This window comes from Papio anubis, chromosome 17, assembly GCF_008728515.1.
Source record: "Papio anubis isolate 15944 chromosome 17, Panubis1.0, whole genome shotgun sequence".
Lineage (NCBI taxonomy): Eukaryota > Metazoa > Chordata > Mammalia > Primates > Cercopithecidae > Papio > Papio anubis.
The window spans coordinates 31188426-31204045 of record NC_044992.1 but is presented as its reverse complement, the minus strand read 5'-3'; the positions used below and the strand labels follow the sequence as shown (position 1 = coordinate 31204045).

General features: G+C 35.5%; 1 protein-coding gene across 13 annotated transcripts in view; it reads right to left on the bottom strand.

Moving 5' to 3' along the window:
* BCAS3 (BCAS3 microtubule associated cell migration factor) overlaps positions 1-15620 on the bottom strand; it is a 704563-nt gene that overhangs the window by 502311 nt on the left and 186632 nt on the right. For all 13 annotated transcript variants that reach the window (XM_017950665.3, XM_017950664.3, XM_017950669.3 and 10 more), the window contains exons 9-10: positions 12575-12651; positions 3345-3421 (exon numbers count right to left, since the gene is read on the bottom strand). In XM_017950665.3, the coding sequence (XP_017806154.1) occupies positions 3345-3421; positions 12575-12651 (154 nt within the window). The remainder of the gene's footprint in view (positions 1-3344; positions 3422-12574; positions 12652-15620) is intronic.

The window sequence follows — 15620 nt, the reverse complement described above, 5'->3', positions numbered from 1 at the left end:
CAAACTCCATTAAAAACCCCAAAGAACAGAAACAGACATTTCTCAAAAGGAATGTAAATGGCCAACAAACAAATGAAAAAAAATGTTCAACATCACTAATATTCAGGGAAAAGCAACTTAAAACCACACCAAGATATCATCTTACACCAGTGAAAACGGCTATTCTTTTTTTATTTTTATTTTTATTTTTGAGACAATTTCATTCTTGTTGGCCAGACTGGAGTGCGACGGCACAATCTTGGCTCACCGCAACCTCCACCTCCCAGGTTCAAGTGATTCTCCTGCCTCACCCTCCCGAGCAGCTGGGACTACAGGTGCACGCCATCACGTCCGGCTAATTTTTTGTATTTTTAGTAGAGACAGGGTTTCACTATGTTGGCCAGGTTGGTCTCAAACCCCTGGCCTCACGTGATCCGCCCACCTTGGCCTCCCAAAGTGCTGGGATTATAAGCATGAGCCACCATGCCGGGCCAAAAATGGCTATTCTTAAAAAGTCAAAAACGGCCAGACACTGGGGCTCACGCCTATACTCCCAGCACTCTGGGAAGCCGAGGTGGGTGGATCCCCTGAGATTGGAAGTTCAGGACCAGCCTGACCAACACGGAGAAACCCCGTCTCTACTAAAAATACAAAATTAGCCAGGCATGGTGGCGCATGTCTGTACTCCCAGCTACTTGGAAGGCTGAGACAGGAGAATCACTTGAACCCAGGAGGCAGAGGTTGCGGTGAGCCAAGAGTATGCCATTGCACTCCAGCCTGGGCAACAAAAGCGAAACTCCGTCTCAAAAAAACTCAGTCAAAAACAACAGATGTTGACATGAATATGGAGAAAAGGGGATGCTTATACACTGTTGGTGGGAATGTAAATTAGTTCAATCTCTATGGAAAACAGTATAGAGATTTCTCAAAGAACTAAAAATAGAACTACCATTTGACCCAGCAATCCCACCACTGGGTATCTATCCAAAGGAAAAGAAATCATTAATTTAAAAAGGACATGCACTTGTACGTTCATCACAGTACTAGTCACAATAGCGAAGTCATGGAACCAAACTAAGTGTCTATCAGCAGTTGATTATTTGAATAAAGAAAATATGGTTATACACACCATGGAACACTATGCAGCCACAGAAAGAATGAAATCGTGTCCTTTGTGGCAACACACATGGAGCTGAAGGCCATTACCCTAAGTGAACTAACTCAGAAACAGAAAATCAAAAATAGCATGTTCTCACTTACAAAGGGGAGCTAAACAATGGGTACACATGATGATGAAAATGAAAATACACAGTGGGGACTGCAAAAGGGGGAGGGAGGAGGCAGCAGAGGGTTGAAAAGTCACTTATTGGGTACAATGTTCAATATCTGGATGATGGATACATTAGAAGCCCAATCCCCACCCTCACACAATATACCTGTGTAACAAACATGCACGTGTACCCTGTGAATCTTAAAACAAAACAAAGATATACGGCTTCTTAAGATTTTATAGTCAAAGAGCATTTTCACTGAAAGAGACTGGTACCCCAAAATTTAATTCAATTTTACAATTCCATACTCAGCCCCAAAGCTAAAACAATTAGAAACTAATAAATGCTAGCTCTTATGAAAATACTATGTAAGGACATTTGTCTAGAAATATTTCGAGATGAAAGCACAACATCTGATTCACAAACTCCTTGTGAAAGCCACTATGCTGTCTGGTCTCTGTACATAACAACAGCTATTAGCATATATTCCTGAAGAGGGAACACTGGTGCATATTCAGGCTATGCATCTATGAAGGGAGTTATTTCCCCTCAAAGGCAATATGTAACTATTTACATATTACCTCCACTTCCAAATGGGCAGTCCACCACATGAGAATACATCCACAAGACCCAAGGGACAATTTATACATCTTTATCTTGAATGTTTCCAGCACTCAAGGGAAATGCTTTACAGATAGAAACATTAGAAGATACCATTGTGTCACTACACTTACTTGTATGCCTCTTGTTTTGTTTGAAAAGAATTAATTTGAAAGTTATTTTTATAAGATATACTGGAAAATCAAGAGAAAGAACAAAAGGGAATATAAATACAGAATTCAGTAAGATGTAACATATCTAGTAGTTACAGACAGACTTAAGGATAAGATCTCAAAGAATTTATCCAAAAAAATAATTTTCTTCAGTAGTTTCTTGATTTTTGTACATTCCAGAGGCTAGAGATTTAGTAGATTTAGCTTTACCAAATAGCTACTTTAGTTACCACATCCTAATTTTGTCAAGAACTATTTCATATTAATTCATATTAATCTCAAGATACAATAACTATGCAACCAGCAAAAACAAAACCAAAAATAGCAATCTTCTTTTAGAAGATTTATTTCTATATTCACATGCAGGGTACTAAATGGAATTAAAAGAATTTTACCTTTCTTTTTGAAGATTGAAATTTACCTTTTTCCTTAAGACATAAATAAAATTCCTAGTGCATACAGTATCTTCACTTACTATGATGACCTTAACAAATAAATTGATAAATAACTGAAAAAGTCAACAAAATGTGAACATGTGTGATTTAATTATTAAAACAAATGGCTGAACCCTTGTTTAGATATAATTGTTAGCATATAGTTAATGTCAATTAAATTATTCTTTTTTTTTTTTTTCTTTTTTTGAGACAGGGTCTCACTCTGTTGCCCAGACTGGAGTGCAGTGGTGCGATATCAGCTCACTACAACCTCTGCCTCCCAGGCTCAAGTGATTCTCCTGCCTCAGCCTCCTGAGTAGCTGGGATTACAGGCGCGTGCCACCAGGCCTGACTAATTTTTGTATTTTTAGTAGAGACGGGGTTTCACCATGTTAGTCAGGCTGGTCTCGAACTCCTGACCTTAAATGATCCACCTGCCTCAGCCTCCCAAAGTGCTGGGATTACAGGTGTGAGCCATCACACCCAGCCCTGTCAATTAAATTATTCTATGCCCAGGTTTCTAATCTACCAATGAAGACAGAAGTTACTCCTGCCTCCTGATTTCTAAAAAGTCAGAAACTACTTTCCTTAATACCACTACTGTGGTCATCTCAATGCTATACTTTAATAGGATGAAGTTCTTTATATAAAACCAAGCTTAAACAATTAAGGTTCTACAGAGTCTGGACTTAATGACAACTGCCAAACATTTATAAATCCTTAAGAGTTCAATTATTAGTTGCACAATTAAAACCAAACCAAAGCAAATGAACTAGTAAGTTAAACATTTATTACTGGTAATCACCTATGGAGCATAGGTATTTATTACGGAAAATCCTTCAACACTTGCTCCATTACAAATAATCCAAACACAGGCCACGTCTTACCTTGTTTTCTGCATAAGCAAGCCAGCGGCTCCCAAGAGCAACAGGATTCATGTTTGGCCCTGGACATGGATAGCAGCCTGAAAAATTTCAAATGGCACTATTGAGAAATTTCTTAATAACTTTTCTGTTGGTGCATCATGTCGATGCCAGAAAAACAGAAAAATCAAATGCTTATATTTTTTCAAGTCTCACATAAAATTCCTGTAACACTAGTAATTATTTTGTTAGCTAAGCATTTTTCGCCCTCTATTTAGTTTCCTTTTGGCTTAATTCTTTCCCAATAAGAAACAAATCTGGAAAGAACTGGTCATCACTTTCAGCAAACACTGGGCATTTTATACAGTTATTCCTAAACAAGAGAATGAAGTTAAGAGGGGTCATTTTAAGTCTAACACTCATAAATCAAGGAAGAATTTTGGGAGAGGAGAGAGAAATTGTATGATGGGTTCAGGAATTTAAAGACAAAAGAAAATGAGACTATCAGACATGATACTACAATGGGGAGAGAAAAAGAACAGGTATTTGACCTCATTGAGGCCAATGAGGACAAGTAACTCTGAAAGCCTGCCTCCACAGAAAGATGTTGGGGAACTGCATAATCCTTTGTATTTACATTTCACTCAATATCATTCTTCTTGTTTGCAGTTCTAGCCAATAACAACAGTTAATTGTTCTATGACATATATTTACTGTTTATTTTCTATCTTCCTCCAACTTGATTAGAGGGATATGTAAATTGAAGAATCTGTTTTCTTCACCACTGGCTCTCCCCTGCCACCACTCCCTGCTCATTCTGACTATGTTCCTATTGCTATGCTCAAAAGCACTAAAGAAGCACACCTTACTGTCACTTCCAGTACACAGCCATTTTTAGCCCAGCTCCCTAAACTGCCACCTATCTTGAATTTTTGTCTTGAAAAGAAAATAATAAACTTATAGAGAAGAGACAGACCCTAAAACGAAGTCCACATAAATAAAATAAAAGCTTTCTCATTTTATTGCTCACTTTTTAAAAAACTGTTCATTTATGCTACTGTTTGAAGGAATATATTCGCAATACTTTGGGTTTCTGGAAAACTGACCTCAGGTTAACTATAATATTACTATTATCTATTAAATGTATATTATGGAAACATATATAGGACAAAAACGCACTAAAATTGTACAAAGACAACATACTCTATGTAGTATTTACACAATAGATTAGATTCTTATTGAATAAATTAATCTTATTCATTAAAATATAATTTTATATGAGTATATATACATGTATTCCATTGACAATTTCAGAGCTGAAGAAATGAGGATAAATATGATCTATAAGAAAGTTTTCCCCCTTTTAAAATTTGTCATGAAAAACAGAACCAAGTACCTGTGAACTGTGGTGTCACATTAGACATAGCTAATCTCCTGAATTAGCTTTAAAACTAAATAATCTAACTCTCGGTCAATTCTGATAACCACTTTAACCTTACAAATACAAAAGGATCCTAAGGAAAAACAGTTTACAATTCTTCATTTCATCTTTTGAGTCCATATTTTTAGAGTTCAGTGGACCTCAAGAATTACAGTATATTGTAATGAAAACAACCATTTTCCTGCTTGCCAAAAGAATGCTTTATAGCTGGAATCAGAGAACATAAGCCACTTAGCACCATCCCAACCTTATAAGCATGACTCCTTTAAAGATTAACCTTTGCCTCTAGGTAAACTCTGAAAATAAGTGAAGGGGTTGGGGGAACATGAAAGTCTATAATACTAGGCCTAACTCTAACATATTTACAATGTTTTTGGACAAAGAAAGAGAACTGGATGTTAAAAGAACTCATTTCCCAATTTAAATGAAGGTAAAAAATTTTTAGAAGCACACTATATTTTTCCATTACTAAAAAAGTAATTAAGAAGGGTACACAAGCATGATGCAATTTTAGATGGCATCCTCCCAGAAAGTGGTCCTAATGGAGAGGTGACCCGAACTCATTTCAAAAAACAAAAAACTGAACTGTGATACTTTGCCTTATTTTTCGTGGCAAGGACAAATAAAAAGTCTGAGCTCTTTTTTTTAAGAAAACAGGTATTTACATTTATAAGTCAGCTGATTTTCAACAAGAATACCAAGACAAGTCCATGGTAAAAGAAGTCTTTTCAACAAATGGTGCTGGGACTACTGGATATCCAAATGCAAAAGCATTTAGACTGGAATGAAGGTGGACCCCTAGCTCATACCACATACAAAAATGGATCAAAGGCTTAAATATAAAAGTTAAACAATCAAATTCTTAGAACAAAATATTGCAAATTTTCATGACCTTGGATTAGGCAATGGTTTCTTACATAGGACAAAAGAAAAATACATAAATTGGACTTCATCAAAACAAATGCAAATTTAACATGCTTTAAAGGACACCATCAGGAAAATGAAAACACCAGGCCAGGTGCGGTGGCTCACGTCTGTAATCCCAGCACCTTGGGAGGTCGAGGCAGGCGGATCATGAGGTCAGGAGATCGAGACCATCCTGGCTAACACGGTGAAATCCCGTCTCTACTAAAAATACAAAAAATTAGCTGGGTGTGGTGGCAGGCGCCTGTAGTCCCAGCTACCTGGGAGGCTGAGGCAGGAGAATGGCATGAACCCAGGAGGCAAAGCTTGCAGTGAGCCAAGATTGTGCCACTGCACTCCAGCCTGGGAGACAGCGAGACTCTGTTTCAAAAACAAACAAACAAAAACAAAAAACAAAATAAAGAAAAAAGAAGTGAAAAGACAATCTGAAGAATGAGGGAATATTTTTTGCAAAAAATATATCTGATAAGTGACTTATATCTATAATATAAAAACCACTCAGTATTGAAAAGACAAATAATTTTAAAATGGACAAAGATATACAAATGGCAAATAAGCACACTAAAAATGGTCAGTGTCATTAGCCATCAGGGAAATTCAAATTTCAAAATTACAAAAACTTGTAGCTAAATGTTCATACCCAAGAGAACATATGTCCACTGAAAGACTTGTGCACTGGTGTTCATACAAGCATTATCGACAACAGCCCAAAAGTAGAAACAAATCAAATATCTGTTAACTAATGATCAGATAAAATGTGGCATATGGCTGGGCGCAGTGGCTCACGCCTGTAATCCCAGCACTTTCAGAGGCCGAGGCAGGTGGATCACAAGGTCAAGAGATCAAGACCATCCTGGCCAATATGATGAAACCCCATCGCTACTAAAAATACAAAAATTAGGTGGGTGTGGTGGTGGGCGCCTGTAATCCCAGCTACTTGAGAGGCTGAGGCAGGAGAATCATCTGAACCCAGGAGGCAGAGGTTGCAGTGAGCTGAGATTGCACCACAGCACTCCAGCCTGGCGACAGAGCGAGACTCCATCTCAAAAAAAAACAAAAAACAACAACAACAAAAATGTGAGCATCCTCCCCAGAAAAACACATAAGCATATAAAACATTAAATACCATTTCACAGATTTGTTTAACCATCATACAGCTGATTAACAACTCTCATAAGTTTTTATGAGTTTTGAGTTTAAAACTCCTGTTTTATTTTCGGTTTACTTTTCATGTATATGAAGCACACCATGAATTTCAGAGTACTGCCATTCTAAGACTCAATGGATGAGAACTGTGTGCAGAGAATGAAAAAGTCACAAGTTAGTTCATTGCATACATATTCACTGAGTGTCCACTATGTATCTGGCACCAGCACATGCCCTAAAAACATCATAGTGACCTTGTCCATCTTATGGAGAACCCAGAAAAACAAACATAGGTTTAACTTTTAATGTAAGCTGAACTTAGAACTCACACTAACCTATCGATGAATTATCATAAATATTACAAACCTGTTTCTTCATATAAAAGCAAAGCTTCTCTTTCAAAACTTAAAGATAATTTTGCATTTTAAAGTAAAATTTCCATTCCCATTTGTTCTATTTGTTATCAATCATTAACATAAATGAAGAACACATTAAAACCAAGAAATAACACTAAGATTATAAGCAATAAGTTTTCTCCTCCAAGTAAAAATAGAGGCCAATGGAACAAGATTGCTTACTGAACATTCCTTTGATCTCTCTGGAGACTTCATATCTACCTTTCAATTTAAGAACACTGAAAATGACTGCTAATGACATCTATTGATCTTTGTCTTTTGTTTTCCTAATCATACATGGGTTTTGGATTTCCACATCAGACAGCTGCCCAAGGCGACTTTTTCTTTATATCCAAATACAAAGGTGTCTCCTTTCTCATCATATTGGATGCGTTCCATTAACAGTCCTCTATCAGCTCTCTTTACCTGTTCCTTCCACCCTTTGGCAAAAATTCCCATGATGCTTGCTCTGATGGACACAGCTGTCTCTACTTATTTTACAGTCCCTTCATTGTATTCGTATATAACCAATGCACTAAAAAGGTATTATACAAAACCTTTTCAAACTATTTTAGAAGATAACTGCTTGCATGATCAAAACAACATCTTCATTAAGTGGAGATCTTGTCATTTGACAGGGGCTATGTAGTCCCACTTTAAGAACTAGGTACCAATAAATGGAGAAAAACTATGTGCTACAGGCAAATGAACTACTACAAATGCTATCTCAGTGTACCCTGTCCCACCCGCTCCCTACATCCCAGTATCCTGTCCTCCGATCTCTATAACCTATACCTTTCAGTCTAACAGGCAAAACCAGCTTACAGGCATGGGATTCACCTGACAAAAGTTTCAGTCTGTAGAAAGGAATAGGGAGAAGATGCAGAAACTGGAGGAAAATTCTTTCAACTTATGAAGTGGCACCCTTTGTTCTTTAATTTTAAAAATCTGGTCATGGTAAATTTTGCTCTAAATATTGATATAAACCACTTTAGAGGAAGCTGTAATTTCAAAGAAAATTGGCCAAATTCCTTCATTCAAATATTTGCAGAATATCATCAATCTTACCAACCTAAAATCATATGTCATATGCATAAATTTGACCCCACTAAGAATGACATACTTCCTAAGAGAAATATGAAATAAAACACATTACTAGTATTGGTAAGGGTATTTGTAGATGAACAGGTAAGGGGGACCTATAGTGAAAGGCTACATCAAATTGTATCCAGAGTACAAAGAAAGAAATCACAAACATATGTTACTGTTGCTTTCTGAACTTTTTCATATTAAGTGTGTATTGAAATATAATATACATGCATTACCCAAATCAACAAAGTGAACACATATTGAACACATAAATAACAACCAGACCAAAAAAAAGGACATTATAGATTCCCCAAAGCACCCTCTTATACTCCCTTTCAGTCACTACTCTTCCCAAGGAGATGCACTATCCTACCTTCTGACAACTATATTAAAATTAAAAACATCTTTCCTCACTAAGACATTACTGGCCAGGCACAGAGGCTCATGCCTGTAATTCTAGCACTTTGGAAGGCCAAGGAGGGCAGATCACCTGAGCTCAGGAGTTCGAGACCAGCCTGGACAACATGGTAAAACTCCATCTCTACTAAAAATACAAAAATTAGCCAGGCATGGTGGTGCAAGCCTGTAGTCCCAGCTACTCGGGAAGCTGAGGCACAAGAATTGCTTGAGCCCAGGAGGTGGAGGCTGCAGTGAGCCGAGAACATGCCACTGCACTCCAGCCTGGGCAAAAGAGTGAGACTCCATCTCAAAAAAAAAAAAAAAAAAAAAAAAAAAGACATTACTGGGCTTATATACATAGTTAATTACACTTATTTCCAACATTTATTCCCAGAAATGACAGAATGTACTTTTATTTACTACTCTTTTTTCAACATTTTAACCATTTAAGTAACATACATTTCAGATTTTATGAAATCCACACTAAATAGATTTTAAGGAATGCCCAACCCATGGGAACCATTATGCAAACATTACTCTGAAAGAATAAGTGATAATCTTTATGGGTCAGGAATTACTAAAAATTCATCACTGTGGACCTCCAGCCACTTGACCAGGACCACTAAAAGCTGTATTTCACTTTTAAAGTACCTTTCTACGGTACCACAAACACTGTTGACCCCTCTAGATTTCTTCTTCCTGTAGTGAAGAATTCACAGAATACAAGAGAGACTAATGCTTTAACAAAACTTGTTTTATCTATTCAGTGGTCCAGCAATTCAGGAGGAAGTATTCAGGAATACATGGCAAAGATGTCCCAAAAAGACATTAAGGAAAAAGGAAAGCATGAAAGGCATTAAGAAAGACTGCTAACAACTCAGTCAGTCTCCTGTTCGCTTTTATCAAATCTGACTTATGTTTCGTGCTTACTAAAAGTTTGCAGAACAGAAGATCCCATTTTCAAAGAGGAAATCCTTTAGAGATAGACAGGAGAGGTACTGCAGATATGACACAGGTACCTAAGAGCTGACGCCTATGAAGACATAATTTTCTAACAAACTCATCCTTTCCAAAATTTCTGGATTTACCCCAATGTGACTTGTAAGAGAGAAATTTCATTTATCTCTATATAGAGTGTGTGTGTGTGTGTGTGTGTGTGTGTGTGTGTGTGTGTGTATTCATTTCTTAAAATATTCACCACTTACTTTTAATTTCCAACTCAGACCTATAAAGATCTGTACTGATCCTATATAAATAACTTTATTCCTCATCTGATAACTATTGGCAGAGAAACACTACATTTTCAGACATACTATTATCACAAACATTTTCGTTAACTAAACATCCTGAAAAAAAAAAACTTGTGCTTTGAAACCAGAACATAATTTTGATAAATGTATTCATCTTTAGTGAACTGGGTTTTATCATTAAAAGAACAAAAAAATCATTAATATTTTTACATTGGCAAGGACATAATAGACACACTATGCCTTCCATGGTAAAACTTTATTTCCTCAATCCAAAACAAACTGAGTAACTCTCCTCTCAGTGAGATTACTGTCTAGCGGGAAACCGACAGAAAATGTATACAAGATAGAATGTAAGTGCCTTAAGAGAGGCAGAGATGACATACTACAAAAGCATTCTCAAAGGGTGTTGGGTAACAAATGAGGTCTGTTATCAAATAAATATGGGAAATAAAGAAATGTATTAAATAAATTTAAACAGACAAAATACTAATCACCATTGCCAGTTTCAACAGAAGGTAGCATTTTCTAAGCATATTTGATCAGGGCATCCTGATTTGCAAAGTATGTTGAAAATCTAATGCTCTGCCAACAGACAGCGGGAAATGTTATCTTTAGGGGATTTAGAAGGAGAAGTTGCTGTAAGCTAAAGGGGTCAACAAAGACTTCATATAAGAATTACTATCTACACTGGGCCCAGAAAGATATATAGGATTAAAACATCATAAGGAGAAGAGGTATTAGTGAAAAGACCATTCCAGTCACGAAGACAAAGGAAAAATATACCTCCAACAAAATGAGAATAATGAGTGATTCAAATTAAATGGGACATAAGAAGCATGAAAACTGAGTTGCAGAAAAGATTTAGCAAGGATGCTAAACTTTCATAAAGTAGGTTTTGGTGTACCAAAAACCTTGGGAGTTTCATTGGTAGTAAATGGACAAGATAACCATATATCTGTGTTCACTCAGGACTTTACAAGTTTACATATGTTGATCAGAGTTAAATCCAGTATGGTAACTGTGCAAATCAAAAGACTGCAGTTTGGATAATTATATACTCACTTGGTAATTTTTCAAGTTCTTATCTTTCAGACGTAGATAATAAATATGTACAAATTAAATTCTATAATGCCTGCAATATGCTTCAAAATAATTGGGGAAGGGGTATAAATGAAAAAGACTATCCATTATTTGATAGTTGTTGAAACTAGATAATAAATGCATGGGTGTTTATCATACTACTACTCTAATTATATACATGTATATATTTCCCAAAATAAAAAGTTATTGCTTGTAGCCTTTACAGGAAAAGAAATGGCATATCTGTGGCACTAGAAATTTAATTAAGATACAGTATTTTTGCCATAGCACTATATTATTACATGTTCACATAATAGGCCAAATTATTGAAAATTGAAGACATTTATATATTTAAGATACATTTAACCATTTCAAATAGCAATAAAAACTAAGAAGAATACATACTCTATTCTCCCTTCTGAGTAAAAGGTTTTTCCACTCTTATCTCTGTCATATATGGTTTAAATTGAGAAATTATAGTAAAATTGGTAATATGAAATTGCTAAATTGTTTTCTTTGAAAATGTGCCAACTTCTATACTGATTCTGCCAATATATTTTCCAAGGCTTTACATGTTTACATTTTTTTCCACCATACAGAAAATCTGTAAGTTGACCCAAATGAGGACTCACCACAAATTCTCCTATTACAAAATCTCAAGCTGCCAAATACTCCCACAGAAAAGCTGCAAATATTATCAATTTACAAATACAAACAAAACTTTTAAAGGAAATTGTGCTTACAGCCTTATAAGTACCTAACTTTATTTAACAGTATGGAAGGTTTTTAAACACTCTTTTAAAATATAAGTAATTATTTGAAAAATATGGTTTTTTAACCTTTTGGTTAAATGACAGATACTAATGTTAGTAGAAACAAATTTTGCTCATATGTGAAGGTATAATGTATAAAAATATGGTATGTTAAGCAATTTGACAATTGCTTTGAAAGTATGAAACAGCTACATGAAACTAAATCACAATTACTCAAGGAGAGTATGTAGGGAGAAAGTGAGGTAACCTACAACAAAGCTTGCTTAGTAGCCTGTAATCCCAGCACTTTGGGAGGCCGAGACGGGCGGATCACGAGGTCAGGAGATCCAGACCATCCTGGCTAACACGGTGAAACCCCGTCTCTACTAAAAAAATACAAAAAGCTAGCCGGGCGAGGTGGCGGGCGCCTGTAGTCCCAGCTACTCGGGAGGCTGAGGCAGGAGAATGGCGTGAACCCGGGAGGCGGAGCTTGCAGTGAGCTGAGATCCGGCCACTGCACTCCAGCCTGGGCGACAGAGCGAGACTCCGTCTCACAAAAAAAAAAAAAAAAAAAGAAAGAAAGAAAGAAAATGTGTTGGAAAGTTGAAAATATATATCATACAATTATATTACTCAATGAGAACAACCACAGAATAACAAGAAAATCATCAAAACTGGAAACATTAAATACTGTTGAGAAAATTACAGTTAGTTTTCTGATTGTGTCAAGTAATTAGTATAAACCCAAAGGCATAAGGGAAAAAAAATTGGTACATACTTGTAACAAAGAATTTCTTCGTGAAAGTACAGCTATCAAAGGCAGCAATTTTCTCCTGCAAGACTACAACAAGGATCCTAAAATTAGAGGGGGGAAGAAAAAGAAAGAAAAAAGTGAATGTGAAATTCTGTAAGTGGAATCAGAAATGCATTATATCATCTAGATGAAAACAAGTGCCTACTAATACAATTTTAAAATTAAACATTTCCTATAATATTTAGGCTAGAAACTTCTGCCTCTTAAAATGTGTAAAAATATAAACCACGAAATCCTATATACAAGTAAGATAGAGATGACTAGAAGAAAAGTGATGGAAGGAAAAACTACCACCTCAAAAAATATTTGTCTTTTAATAAAGTTTTGTTTTGGCCAGGCATGGTGGCTCATGCCTACAATCCCAACATTCCTGGAGGCCAAGGCAGAAGGATCACTTGGGCCCAGGAGGTCGAGACCAGCCTGGGCAACACAGGAAGACCCTGTCTCTATAAGAAATAATAAAAATAAATTAGCCAGGTGTGGTGGTGTGAGCCTGTAGTCCTAGCTACTCAGGAGGCTGAGGCAGGAGGATCACTTGAGCCCAGGAGGTCGAGGCTGCAGGGAGTTATGATCGCGCCACTGCACTCCAGCCTAGGCAACAGCAAGATCTCATCTCTAAAAATAAAAATGCATAAAATAAAGTTTTGTTTTCATTTATTTTTGAATCCAATAAGTCTACATTAAAGATGGATAAGATCAAGCCCAGCACAGTGTTGCACATCTGTGATCCCAGCTACTCAAGAGGCTGAGGCAGGAGAAACACTTGAGCCCAGGAGATTGAGACCAGCCTAGGCAACATAGTGAGATGCTGTCTCAAAAGGAAACGAAAAAGAAGAAAAAAAAGAATGGAGAAGATAATACATTGTTGGCTATCTACTAAAAGTGTTTTTCCAGTGATGTTTTAGTCATGGTATTAAAGATAAAATGGATTTATGTAACCTATCACTTTAAGTTGAAATGGCAGATGAATTTCCCAACACATACAAATCTAAGACAACTGCTACTCATAAATAAGTTATTTCTGATTGACTCAATATAGTAAAATTCACTAAGAATCTGTAAAAGCAATATTTTTCTCAATGCCCAAGATTTAGAAATAATTAGAAAATAATTCAGTTATAAACAATTTTTTAAAGCAAAATTCCTAAAATACATCCAAAGCCACTACTTTATGTTGTGCTATTCCTTCCAGGATATTAATATAAATGGCCAAGCTTAATATTTACCTCAAAAAATCAAATAAAGATTATAATTGTTACTAAATATCTAACAAACTAATAGCTTATTTTTCAAAATTGGAGGCTGGTAAATCTGAGCAACAGATGCTAATATGAGTAGAAAAAAGGAAAATGTATTATTTCATATGCATGCTTTATTAATTTTATTCATCTTTAAAAACAACAATTTCATTTACTGATGCAGAATAATTCTAACGAGTGACTACTGTTAGATCCTTGTGATTTTTTTTTCTAGCTGGGCCTGTTAAAAACTTTTCTATATATATTTTACTGGGTTGTTTGCTATTAATAAATGACAATTTGCTATACATGCGTATGTGTACTCTGAATATACAAAAAGATAGAGACAATATCCTTATAAAGGAGATAATATGAAATTTTAGAATTAATTGTAAATTCCATTTCTGCTCTGTTACTATACTAAAGCCTCAAATCACCTCATCTACATATTATATCAACTTAATACCCTTTTAATGCCCTGATAGAAGAAAAGGCATTTCCATGTTTAAATATTAATTACCAACATCTGTACTATACCTTTACACACAGTGTTTGACAGAAAATATCAAATAATGGAACACACACAAAAAAACATGCACCACTATGAAGAGTCAATGGAACCAAAGAGAAAGTATTTATGGGGGGGGCGGGTGTGTGTGTGTGTGTGTATACATAAAGATATATACATACGGATATATATGGGGTAGGTGTATATACATACAGATGTATACATACAGATATATATGAGGTGTGTATGTGTGTATATACATACACATACATACATACAGATATATATAGGGTGTGTGTGTATGTGTGTATATACATAAAGATAAATACATACAGACATATATGGGGCCGCCATGCATAAGTCTCATACATGGGCATATAATGGTGGGGTGTGTATGTGTTTACGCACATTCAGGCATATACAGTGTATATGGGGTTATTGTGTGTATTGTATCCTTGCATACAGATATACATACAGATATATATGGGGTGTGTGTATGTGTGTATATACATATAGATATATATGGGGTGTGTGTATATACATACAGATATATATGGGGTATGTGTGTATGGGTGGCGCCTTATGAATATATACATACTGTGAATAGATATAAGGGTGTGTGTGTATGTATATATATCTACAGATATATACATACAGATATATATGGGGTGTGTGTATGTATATACATACAGATATATACATACAGATATATATGGGTGTGTGTGTACGTGTGTATATACATACAGATATACCATACTATATTTGTGTATATACACACGTACACACACATGCACATATTATATTAACACACATATATACACATATACACACACAAGCACATAATCTCATTCCTTCTCATAATTTATAAACATAGAATATTTAAAACTAGAAACTGTCAGACTGGATAATGATACTATATTATGTCTACAACGAATTCAAACACACAACTAACTTAAAACTGAAAAATGGAAAAATACGTACCATACGTATAGTAACAAAAGAGCTGAAATGGATATATTATTATCAGATAAACATTAAGAACAAGAATATCACTATTAATGAAGGATGGTTCATAAAGGGTCATAATAACCATAAATGTATATGAATCCAATAACAGAAACTCAAAAGATTTAAGAAAAATATAATTACAATCCTATACAAATTATCATAGAAAATTCCAAAAAAAGAAATACCTTCCTAAGTGTCTAATGAATGAAACAAAACAACAGACAAGGCATAACAAGAAAAAGAAAATACACATGAA